The sequence below is a fragment of the Notolepis coatsorum genome (assembly GCF_963971535.1).
Source record: "Notolepis coatsorum genome assembly, chromosome: 11".
Classification (NCBI taxonomy): domain Eukaryota; kingdom Metazoa; phylum Chordata; class Actinopteri; order Aulopiformes; family Paralepididae; genus Notolepis; species Notolepis coatsorum.
Window position 1 is genome coordinate 84,138,110 of NC_140175.1, and position 12,656 is coordinate 84,150,765.

Here is a 12,656-nt window from a genome sequence, read left to right on the forward strand (position 1 = left end):
TGTTGGCGGTTACAAAATGAATGTATCCCCTCTCTACTTCCCATTTCCGTCATGTGGATAAATTGCACCTGCACTTGATTGGAATAACATGTTGGAGCTCATGTGCGACATCTAGTGCCTGAATGTTATCTATTGCACCTTTAATTCATGCATGGTGACCTGACCTCATCTCTGACTGTCTTACATGTTTCACTGAAGAAACAACAACAACAACAACAACAACAACAACAACAACAACAACAACGACAACAACAACCAGTTTTATCCTGTATATGCATTTTATTAAACACTGCTTTAAATCTTTCCATACAAATCTATAGAAATGTATTATCAAGTAAAGAAGAAGAAAAAATCTAGTTTACCAATAGCTCCCGATCCCCAATAGACTCACAAAAATAAACATATTTCCTGTATGGATCTGAGATGGTAAACAACAAGCATATCCTCGCTTTCAAAATACAGCGAGGGGAAAAAAACGGTTACTGTACACAAGCATGACAAGTCACGAAAACGATATAGTAAACCAACATACGTCTTTATGAGGTTAGCGTTCACCACAGAGTTAAGTATTATCATATATTTACATCCTGAGAGAGAAGGGAATAGACGAGAGAGAGAAAGAAGAGAGAGGGGGGAGAAAGATAATGCTGTGAAATCAGATATTTACAGTACACCCTGAGAGGGAAGAGAGAGCGAGAGAGAGAGAGAGAGAGAGAGAGAGAGAGAGAGAGAGAGAGAGAGAGAGAGAGAGAGGAGAGAGAGAGAGAGAGAGAGAGAGAGAGACATTGTGAAATCAGATATTTACAGTACACCCTGAAAGGGAAGGGAATAGAGGAGAGAGACTGTGAGATAAGATATTTCACATCCTAAGAGGGAGGGAGACAGACAAGGAGAGAGAAAAAAGAGGGATGATTTGTAAAGGATTTAGAGAGAGAGAGAGAGAGAGAGAGAGAGAGAGAGAGAGAGAGAGAGAGAGAGAGAGAGAGAGAGAGAGAGAGAGAGAGAGAGAGAGAGAGAGAGAGAGAGAGAGAGAGAGAGAAGGCCAGGGTGTTTATAGTGTTTAGTTTGGTCCTTACCCACAAAGTGGCCAACGTCCTCCATTAGATTTCAAAGGTATAATAGTCAGCCCTGTTGCAATGTACACATGGTAGTCTGCATTACCAGACACATGGTAAAAGGCCTCCACAATATTGTCCTAACTGACCATGATGAGGTGTTTTTGTCTTCTTTGTGTGATTATGAATCCTGATTTTAAACTGCTTGTTAGCATACGTATGTGTACTTTTTAGTATGTACTATTTAGGGGGTAGGGTGACTCATATGAGTGAATATGAGTTTGTGTGTGAATATGAGCTTTCAGACACATCAGTCCAGATTTTGGTCACCCTGATCTGATCAATGCTGCCTTGACTTAGAAACACAAAACATCACAACGTCAGATTCCATGTTTTGTTTCTGTTTTGACAGCGATGAAGAGATTACATCACTCTCAGTGTGACTGTGAAGGTCAAGAAGACTGACTGAGCAGTTCTGTCGCTTCTGAAGTGAGTAGAACTGGAGAAGTGGAGTACAGTGGGGTCGGATTGAGTCCAATTTCTCAGTTTTCTTCTTCTTTAAAAAATAAATTTAAACAGCTTTTGCTACAAAGCAGTTCTCATATCTAGTATATAAAGAATTTATTGTTGGAAAATAAATGATCTCTATCATAAGTAACTGAATTTACAGTTTCAATTCATATCTCGGAGTGAGTGAAGGTAAAAGAGAATTGACCTCAACCGTAGCGAAAAAACACCCGCAATGAAAATGTTAATGAACACACAAATGGAGGGAGCTTATAAAAAAGAAAAACAGGAAATCTATTCTTACAATTCTTATTCAGTATTTACAATTCTACACATCCCCTTTTCAGCATCAAGCGGAATCGAAAATCAGTCGTTGTTTGCTGATGCATTTCCCCAAAACACAAAAGGACACACAGTGGTTTAAGATCTCGCAGTGAGTCCCATTATATGATATTCCCTGATGAAGCGCAGGTGGAAACTGTAGAGGGTACCCCCCCCAAAAGAAAAGCTCGGCGGTGTGCGATGTCGTCTCCTGCTGCCTGCGTGTGAGAAGCGTTCCACATTGTTCCCCATGGTGAAGGAGACGAAGGTGAGGGCCGAAGGGTTAAGTAGGTAGAACCTACTCCCGCCCCCCTCACCCCGTGGTCAGGTCGCCATCGGGGGGGTCCAGAGTCTCAGCAATGTCCTCCAACTCATCCAGGAGTTCTGAGAACGAGGGTCTCCTGAATGCGTCCATCTGAAAAAACAAGATACGCGTTTAAAGCTGCCGACAAAACTACATCCGCAGACAAGATTGGGTAAAGCTGACGTCTTTTTGGGCGGGGGCCCCCTTTTTATGCTTTTTGGAGGGTTTTGGTGATCAAATATTGAACTATAATAATCAGTGCGGGAGCTCACTTATCCTTGAAAGACACTTTTATCACTGATTTAAAAGGTCCATACATCTGACCATTGCGCTTTGAAAAGGTCTCGAATGATGAATCTTCCTGAAATCAAATTTAATGGCAATCGGGCCACTAAAGTAGGTACTTGCAAAGATGTACCGTGAACACACACACACACACACACACACACACACACACACACACACACACACACACACACACACACACACACACACACACACACACACACACACACACACACACACACACACACACACACACACACACACACACACACACACACACACACACACACACACACACACACACACACACACACACACACACACACACACACACACACACACACACACACACACACACACACACACACACACACACACACACACACACACACACACACACACACACACACACACACACACACACACACACACACACACACACAGGTGGAAAAAGACTGCATATTACATTAAGGAGCATAACTGAGGGATGTTAACCCGCCCTTGAACCTCTCTCAGAACAAGGCTGTGTGTTCGTTCTCTGTTGCTTTCGCCACTGTTTTCTGCTGAGTAGAACAACGCATAATATTGAACTCTCCCTGAACTGCTTCAGAGCGCTGTGCCTTCGCTGGAGATTATATGTGCTGCGCTGCTGATGTTGGAACAGCTCCTGAATACTAAGTGTTCCACGTCCGCCGCTTTCTCTTCACATTACATGTAATAGGAACTCTGGTGGTTCATTTTTCACTCTAACTAGATGTCTGCTGGCATCTGCTCTCTCATAAATGCATAATGCAGCCTCTCTCTCTCTCTCCCCCCTCTCTCTCTCTCTCTCTCTCTCTCTCTCCCTCTCCCTCCCTCTCTCTCTCTCTCTCTCTCTCTCTCTCTCTCTCTCTATTTTCCTCTCTTTCCTTGTCCTCTCTCTCACTCCTGTCCTCATTTACTCTCTCTCTCCTGCGCCCTCCCTTCATCCCACACTCTCAAACCAGGACTTTGCCCAGATTGTTTTAGAACAAAGGTTTCTGAAATTATTTAGATCACGTGTCACAGGGGGACGGCCGGGTAGCGTATAGAGGTCTGAGCGTCTCCCAGGGAAACTCCTATCTGTCCGGTGAAAAGAAGCGGCTGGCGACTCCACATGTATTGGAGGAGGAATGTGGCTGTCATGTCCCTCCAGTCCTCCAGGCTTCCCACCCTCTAATACCCTTGGTTCTCCCACTCTATCCCGACCTAGCTACTCTCCCTCTCTTCCTCTCTCTCTCTCTGATTACAGGATGGGGTGCAGGTGTGTGTCAGCCGGAGGAGCAGCTGAGTGACATCTACCAGCTGATTACCAACCCTACTTAGACCTGGCCCAGATGTCATGAGGCTGCCAGATCATAGTTCCTTATTTCCATTCCTGCCTGGCTCCACTCCCTGTTCCCCATCTTGGATTCCCGTGAATGACCTCTGCCTGCCTGACCATTCTCTCCGTGAACATCCCTGGGCCCTCATTTATCAATAATGCGTAGAAAGTGTTCTATTTTCGTTCCTAAGCACGGAATTTAGAATGTCTCTATGCACAGAAAAATCTGGATTTATCAAACGTGCGTACACAGGTCCTACGCACACCTGCAAGTACTCCGTGTTGATAAATGCCACTTGTTCTACGCTCCGCGCTCATGCACAATTTTAAGTATTAGCATACAGAACCGCCCGTAATTAACCATATACGGTAATGAAACACCCCCATGATATGAAATGTGGAACAATTTACTAAGCAGAGCGAACGCGTGTTATGGGAGAAATACGCAACAGGCTGACAGACGTGTACACAGTGATGTCAGATATGATATCTATTAACTTCCTAAAGACCATTGCTGCCTAGCAGGGCAAAACACGAATAAAGACCGTTAACCACTGTTTGGCGTTGGTGCCATTAATAACCATGCTGGAATATGAATGCCTTTTTTCGTTTCGTTCTTTTAAAGTTCGATTAATACCCAGGGATTAAAGTTCTCGTCAATTGTATTCCAAATCGCGACGGATTTTCCGTCAATTTGCTACCTGCATGGTTTAATATGATTTGTAGAGGCATACAATCTATTTTGATGTTGGTATTAGGTAGCCTATTCCAAATGCTATTCATAGCGTTTGACAATAATTACACTAATATCGCTATTTTACAATTAACTATAATGAATTACGGGTCATACGGAACACGTCAGTGTTGAAACTAATGCATGAAAGTCCGTCTCATGGTGCGTGCAGTCTTCATATTCTACCGCTTGGTGACATTGTGACAACCCCATCCCTCTCCTACAGGTTGACTCAGGGATATGTAAGGGATAATGTATAGCTACGAGGTCAAAATAATTGACCGACACGGAGTTTAAAATACCGAGGCGCAGCGCCGAGGTGTTTTAAACGTCAGTGAAGGTCAATTATTTTGCGACAATGATCGAGTATAGCTATACATTATCCCGCTTATTACATGGCTAACTTACTAACAATATACCTAATTCATCGACAAGACTAGATCAAATGAAGACGCAGTTGTTCTGTGGCTCTGTCAGCCCAAATAAAGTGATTATTATTATCGGCAGCCGGCAGGTCTGTGGTCTCTGGTCTGATTGCATGACTGGGTGCAGCTGTGCATATGCTGAGCAGCACTGATACAGTGTTGTAGTGGGCTTGATTGCGAACAGCTGCGCACAGCGGTCATTATTGTCCCACAGCGGTCATTATTGTGTGATAACGGACCTCTGACGCGGGCTATTGACCAATCACAAGCAAGCATTTCGGCGAATGTGAAAACGCCATGTAATAAACCTGGATATCTCCATTAACCTGTCTGTCATCCACAGACTGGCAATCAGACGCACCTGTGCAGGTGTGTCAGGAGGAGGAGACACACCTGTGTAAAAGGCCTGACTTCTCCATTTGTCTGTCTGTCTCTCCTCCAAGCTGGTCCTGACATTTTGTTTGTTTGAATTTGGTTTGGTTGTTTCTCATATTATCATTTACACGCACCACACACTGACTCACTCATGCACCCACTACATTACTGATATTACTGATCCATTCATTCTTTAATTTCTTTTGTTTGTACATATTTAAATAGCATAATTAAATTACTTTTCTTTACAAACTTCAAGTACTTGTGTGGTCTCCCTTGTTTTGTCTGTAACTTGAGTTTGGTTCATGACAACATATACGCACGGTCTGAGCTGTGCGTAGATACACAATCTCAAGCACACGTCCATTTTGATAAGTCCTACACTTTGCTTAGAAATGATCGTATGCACGGTTTACGCACATATCTGTGGGTACGCACTATTGATAAATGAGGGCCCTGGACTGTATGAGGACCCTCTCCTGGCTACGACCCCTACACCCGTCTGACTACCCCGTATTGATCACTCCCCGGACAGTCTGAGTATCTGCTCCTGGCTACGACCTCCCCGCTCGTCGGAGTACCCTGTCCCCGCTCACTCCCTGGACTGTCTAGCGACTGGCTCCTGTTACTCTTCTTTTCTCATTAAATACACCCGACATGTGGGTTATACTCTGATTCCACATCGTCTCTGCTTGTTTGTGTCTGCACCTGTGTTCTGGCTTAGTGAAACCGTTACAGTGGCAGTCTACACCCTCCCCAAACTGACAGTAGGGTACTCTACACCCTCCCCAGACCGAGGGTGGGAGGATGGGAGAAAAAGGGTAGAGAGACAAAAGATGCAAATAAATAGATTAAAAAACAATTATAATAATAAAGATCATGTGTCACTAAAAACAATACTCTCCATTGAAACCAAACTAATACAATTCCTTCAAACGGGGTAATAGCTCTTTTGAGATCTGGCCATACACACACGCACACATGCACACACACACACCCTGCTTACCAGGCAGCACTTGGCGGTGAGTTCGATGATGCGTCGTGGACAACCCTGAACCATCTCACTGAAGGCCTCCACATCCAGACCATAGTCCTGTCAGACACACACACACACAGACTATTAGTCTAAAAAAAAGAGTCATTTCCTACACACGGGATCAGGCCTGCACTCAACGAATCCTACAACGACTACAGCTGACTAGAATCAGAGGAGGAGGACGGGTCACAGCCTGGCGGTCTCACCCTCAACCCCTCTGAGGGAGACAACACGGCTCTTCTCAAGGCGTTTCGTCTCCCCGGTAGTAACGGGGGAAACCATTGAATGTTTCTGTGAAACTCGATCAGTCGTGGTCCGTTCTAGAATGTCACAATGTTTTTAGTTGTCTATAAATCAAACGGTTGCAGTGTGTGAGAAGCTATCATAGTGTGTTAGTTAGAAGTTAGTACACAGTACATTTCGCAGAGTAAATTTTACTCAAACTGAGTACATTTTACTCAAACTGAGTACATTTTACTCAGACTGAGTTTGAGTAAAATGTACTCAGTTTGAGTAAAAATTTACTCAGTTTGAGTAAAATTTACTCTGCAAAATTTACTGTGTAGAAGTTAAAGTCTTCCTGAAGACACACTTGTTTTCAGAACAATCTTTCCATTGGGGCTGATTCAGCCTCCTGATTAATTTTTTTTATATAATTCTATGAACTCGGGGGAATCACTTCAGAATTGAATAAAATTCAGAGTTCAATTATGGAATTTGTAAAAGTGCAGGACTGTGTGATTCAGGGGGCTGGATCTCATGGCTGTTGTGTTGACTAAGCCTTATACAAAAATGGTCCACCTTTAGTGCACAAACCTACAGTATTTTACTACTGTACGCCTGCCTACATTGCCATAGCAACACGACACAGCAAGTAAGCATCATACTTAATGTGTAAATGTCAAGTTACTGTAGGCTCTAAAATCCTCCAGAACAATTTGGCGACCCGTTATAAAGTTCCCAGCTCAGTTTTGGGGTCATGACCTCCAGTAGTCTGTGTCTTTGTTCAGACAGTAAACTCTACTGTAGTTCACATGTTTTTTCACCATTACAATGACAATGTCAGAGATTAATCAAGTTCACAGCTTCAGTGAACAGCCAAAATTAAAGTTCTGCCAGGCTTCCATTGTCCCTGGTAATTGTCCCAATTACCTTGACAACCCTATAGCTGTGCGTGTGTGTGTGTGTGTGTGTGTGTGTGTGTGTGTGTGTGTGTGTGTGTGTGTGTGTGTGTGTGTGTGTGTGTGTGTGTGTGTGTGTGTGTGTGTGTGTGTGCGTGCGTGCGTGCGTGTATGTGTGGGTGCGTGCGTGTATGTGTGGGTTGAGTACATACTGTTATTTTAGAATGTGTATACATATTTTAGAATGTATATCTTTGGACTGTAATCTTATTCTTTATTTATTTTAGATTTTTGACTACCTGAATGTTCATTGTGAGTGATCTGTGGTGCTGAATTTCCCTCAGGATCAATAAAGTACTTCTATTCTATTCTATTCTATGTGGAATGTCTGAGCTAAAGTATTGGCAAAATTCTGCTCTATGTTTGTGATAATTGGCAGTCATCCACATTTGGAGGAGATGCTGCTTCCTGTGTTCATAGACTCAGACTAGATGCTGCTTCCTATATCCATAGATTCGGACTAGATACATGTGTTGATTTGAGATTCCAAAAGGTTTGTGCATCTATTATTGTTTGTGTGCAAGGATCTTTGTCTAAATATGAACACAAATAAAGATATTAAAATGTGTGTATTGAGATTCCAAAAGGTTTGTGCATCTATTATTGTTTGTGTGCCAGGATCTTTGTCTAAATGTGAACACAAATAAAGATATTAAAATGTGTGTTTTGAGAGCGTGTCTGTCTACGCATGCGGGAATGTCGAGAGGCTGGGGTAGAATGAACCATGTCATTCCCCGTGGTCTTCATAGGAATTACCCCTTACGGCCACCGTCCCATCCACTCAGCCTGCTAATCATCAAATTATGCATAATCACGTCAGGCCGTAAATGTCACCTGAAACCGAAGACCGAAAACGAGATGGCCTCTGACCTTCCAGGGCTGTTACATAATACTGTCATTTCCTCGTTCGCTCACCGTCTTTGAGCAGAGTGACATTTGGTAGCAGAGATGATTCACTGATTAAATCAATGTGTCTTTGGAAGAGTGTGCAGCCACAGATCTAATAAGACCCTTCTGTCTGACATTTGCTCAAATCGCTAGATTAGAATATTAATAGAACAGGAGCTAAGCTGTGGTTTAAAAAGGGCATTCCTTTGAAAATGGTGGTTGATTGATTGGCTGATTGATCTGGTTCTCATTCTGCAAGGATAACTAATTTCAGAGAATGTTGTTATTGTTGTTACTGGTAGTGGTGGTGGTGGTGGTGATGTTTTATGACTTTTAAAGGTTATAGATGTTATGCTATAGATGTTTGCAGGTCCAAACTGAATGTTGTTGTTTACATTTTGCGTGCATGTATCCCCTCCCTACTTCCCATTTCCCTATGTGGAATGCACCCAATTGGATAAACAATGTGATGGTGCTCTAGTACAACATCTAGTGGCTGGATTTAAGTTCAGAAAAGTCAAGGACTATGCAATCTTGTGATGTAATACAATTGCATTGGCTGAGGTGGTTGAAATAAAATACTACTGTTCTCATGTTGAATGTCTGCGGAGAAGTCCTTTCCTATCCATTCTTTCTCCATGTAAGCAGGTTTGAACTATTGCCTTGTGACAGATGTTTCTATATGACTGGAGAGATTAATGCGTGCTCCCCGTACCTTTGTTCTGGGTAGGATCTCGGGATCGGCTGGGATCCGGCCCAGAATCTCACACAGCATGATCCCAAAGGAGAACACGTCCACCTGTAGGAAGAGGACGTTCATATGAGCATAATAAGACCCTTTACTGAAATAGGAATACCCTCAAACTGTCATGTGTTTAAAGAAACAAACATTTGTATTTTGGAACTATTGAGTGACAGATTGTCATGTACCATTCATATTGAAAATGGAATACGTGTGTGTGTGTGTGTGTGTGTGTGTGTGTGTGTGTGTGTGTGTGTGTGTGTGTGTGTGTGTGTGTGTGTGTGTGTGTGTGTGTCTTTGAGTGCAAAAAACATTATTAAAACCATCCTAATAGTGTGCAATCCCTTTTGTACAACCCCTGCCTCAATGGTTTTAAGATCTTCCTTTAATACAGACCCTCATCTGCACATTTGTTTATACTGTTTAATCTTCTCATATTTTATATTCAGATTTAATTTTATTGCCTATATTTTTTTGTCTTCTATTACCCTGCCCATACCCCCCATGCTGGTATTACACCTGCATTTCCCCAAGGAGATGAATAAAGGAATGTCTTATCTTATCCTATCTTAATCTGTCTCATCTTCACCAAGGACACGTCTCCCTCTCGTGGGTCAAGTAGATTTAATCTCAACCAATAAGGGATAACAGCGTTTCCACCTGGATCCACCTGGTCAGAGCTCACATACTGAAGACATGCAGGCGTACGGTTACCTTGCGGTCGTAGGGCTCTCCCCGCAGCATCTCGGGGGCCATCCAGAAGGCCGAGCCCACCAGAGACATCTTCCTCTCCGGGTCGTTGGGGGGGAGCTCCACCATGACCTCCCTGGCCAGGCCGAAGTCTGTCACCACAGCCTCCCGGCCCCGAGACGTCACTCTGATCAGACAGTTCTGAACACAACAACAGATTGAATCATCTGTTATTCAACAATACAGAGTGAATCCCAACACCACCACCAACAACAACAACAACAACAACAACAACAACAACAACAACAACAACATACAGAGTAAATCACAACAACAGATATACAGAGTGAATCACACCACAATAGGATGCAGTGGGTGCTTGGCCACCACTCTTGGGACCATGTTGGAAACAAGTCGACAGACTTTCACATGTTATCCTTGTACCCCTTGTTTTTATACTTTTGTATAAATTGTATGTACTAAATAAAAATCAAATCAAATCACCAACAACAACAACAACAACAACAACATACAGAGTGAATCACACCACCAACAACAACAACAACAACAACACAAAGAGTGAATCCCACCACCAACAACAACAACAAAAACAACAACAACAGAGTAAATCACAACAACAACTGATATACAGCGTAAATCACACCACCACCACCAACAACAACACAGAGTAAATCACAACAACAACGGGTATACAGAGTAAATAACAACAACAACAACAACAACAACAACAACAACAACAACAACAACAACAACAACAACAACAACAACAACAACAACAACAACAACAACAACAACAACAACCGATATACAGAGTAAATCACTGCTGGAACGACAGCATTGGAGCTCGGATTTAGAAGATTCATATATTTTACTTGACCCAAACAACCACCTCTAGGCAAAGTGTGCCTCTTTGTTTACATTTTTTGTTATGATCTGATGTGTGGGTTGGAGTTGAGTTTGTGATAGGGGAGAGGAGTTGTTATTGCTGGCCACACCTCAGACTCTGCCAAGAGAGGTCTGTAGAAATTCACAGTATAATAAGTTACTATATAGCTATAATATAACGTTTATATGTATATATGTTGTCTGTTTGTAAGTGTATGTGTACATAAGTGTATGTATGTATGTATGTATGTATGTATGTATGTATGTATGTATGTATGTATGTATGTATGTATGTATGTATGTATGTATGTATGTATGTATGTATGTATGTATGTGTATGTGTGTCAATCAGTTGTTACAGTACTGATTCTGATTAGTGTTATCACATGTAATACAATGAAACCGCCACAAGAGGGCATTGTGACACTTTTTTCCTCCTCCACTAACCAGTGTACGGGAAGCAACACTGTTCTACACTTGTCTGAACACATTGCATTTTGACACAACATTAAACACGTTCACCTATTTAAGTGCTGCTAGGGGGAAACACAACACAGTTATTTATTGCACAGAAGACATAACCCATAAAAAATAGATAATTTAAAGCAGAACTAACATTTGATATGACCGTAAAACACATTTAAGATTGGTTTACTGTTTTTGTGCCAAAAGCAAATGTCCTAAGTATGTCAGGCTATTGTAATGTTGAATTGTATATTGTTGTACATTGATTAGATCCTTATTGATTTCAGAGTGTGTATTCAGAGGGAGGGTTGGAGGGTAGATGTGCGAAGGGTTACATTTCTTTATCTTGTTATTTTGATTCATATGCTCGTATTTGGAAAAATAAGCAAATAATAAAAACAGTTTTATTAATAAAAACGAATTTATAGAACTAATGACTGTTCCTATTCTATTTTCAATCTTTCAAACTGTTCTTATGTAGGCCTACCCCAGTTGCTATTGCATGTACATATTTGTGTTTTATTACACGTATATGTACATATTTACCAACTATTTCGCCTGTGTTATACCAACACTATACTATCACTGACATCTAAGAAGGGAGATCCCCCCTTGAACGGCCCTTCTAAGGTGTCTGCCCTCCACATTGCCTGTGGTTCCTATTGCTAAGTTTTAGTGAGTTTTTCCTTACCTTCGCGTGGGGTGTGTCTGGGAGTGTTGCATTTATTTATTTGGCATTTTATTTTGGATTTCATGTTGTTTTGTTCTTGATTTATTGTGATGTTTCTTCTTGTATTGTTTAAAGAAGACGTGTCCGGCCCATGGGGACATAACGTTTTCAATCAATCAATCAATCAAAACGATGCAAAATGTTGACACTTGCGTATAAAGGGGAGGGACGCACGCATGGAAAGGTTGTAATTCTATTGGTGAAATACGGGTTCACTTCCTGTTCTCCTGGCTTTTTATTGGTCCATTTACTGTCCGTCAAATGCACTACACTTACTTTGAAATCGTGTGTGATGTCAGCAGTTAAATTCATGGCGCTTCATTTCCATTAACGTGTGTTGTCGGGCCTTAACTTACAAATACATTTGATTTCATTTGATTTTGATCCTAGAGTTCAGACTGAATTAGGAAAGAAGGCCTTTATGTTTTCTGTACCATCTGCATGGAATAGTCTGTCAAATTAACTTAAACTCCAGGATCTAGTCACTCTTAATGAACTTAAACTCCAGGATCTAGTCACTCTTTTTTTCTTTTTTTTTTTATTGGTCTTTTTCCCCCTCCATTTTCCTCCGATTTTCTCCCATCCCAATGTTAGTCGTATGCCAATTCCCAGTCCCTTCCTGGTCGCTGCGCACTTACCCCCCACAGTCCAGCCAATCACCGCTTCTTTTC

The 12,656-nt window shown here is 42.0% G+C and overlaps 1 protein-coding gene across 1 annotated transcript in view; it reads right to left on the reverse strand.

Annotated features, from left to right (window-relative positions):
• Positions 1–256: 256 nt before the first annotated feature.
• Positions 257–12,656, reverse strand: part of LOC311236669 (dual specificity testis-specific protein kinase 2-like) — a 117,458-nt gene continuing 105,058 nt past the window's right edge. Inside the window, exons 8-11 of the mRNA XM_084324381.1 lie at positions 9,909–10,085; positions 9,168–9,251; positions 6,354–6,440; positions 257–2,298 (exon numbers count right to left, since the gene is read on the reverse strand). Of these exons, the coding sequence (XP_084180507.1) occupies positions 2,197–2,298; positions 6,354–6,440; positions 9,168–9,251; positions 9,909–10,085 (450 nt within the window). The 3' untranslated portion in view covers positions 257–2,196. The remainder of the gene's footprint in view (positions 2,299–6,353; positions 6,441–9,167; positions 9,252–9,908; positions 10,086–12,656) is intronic.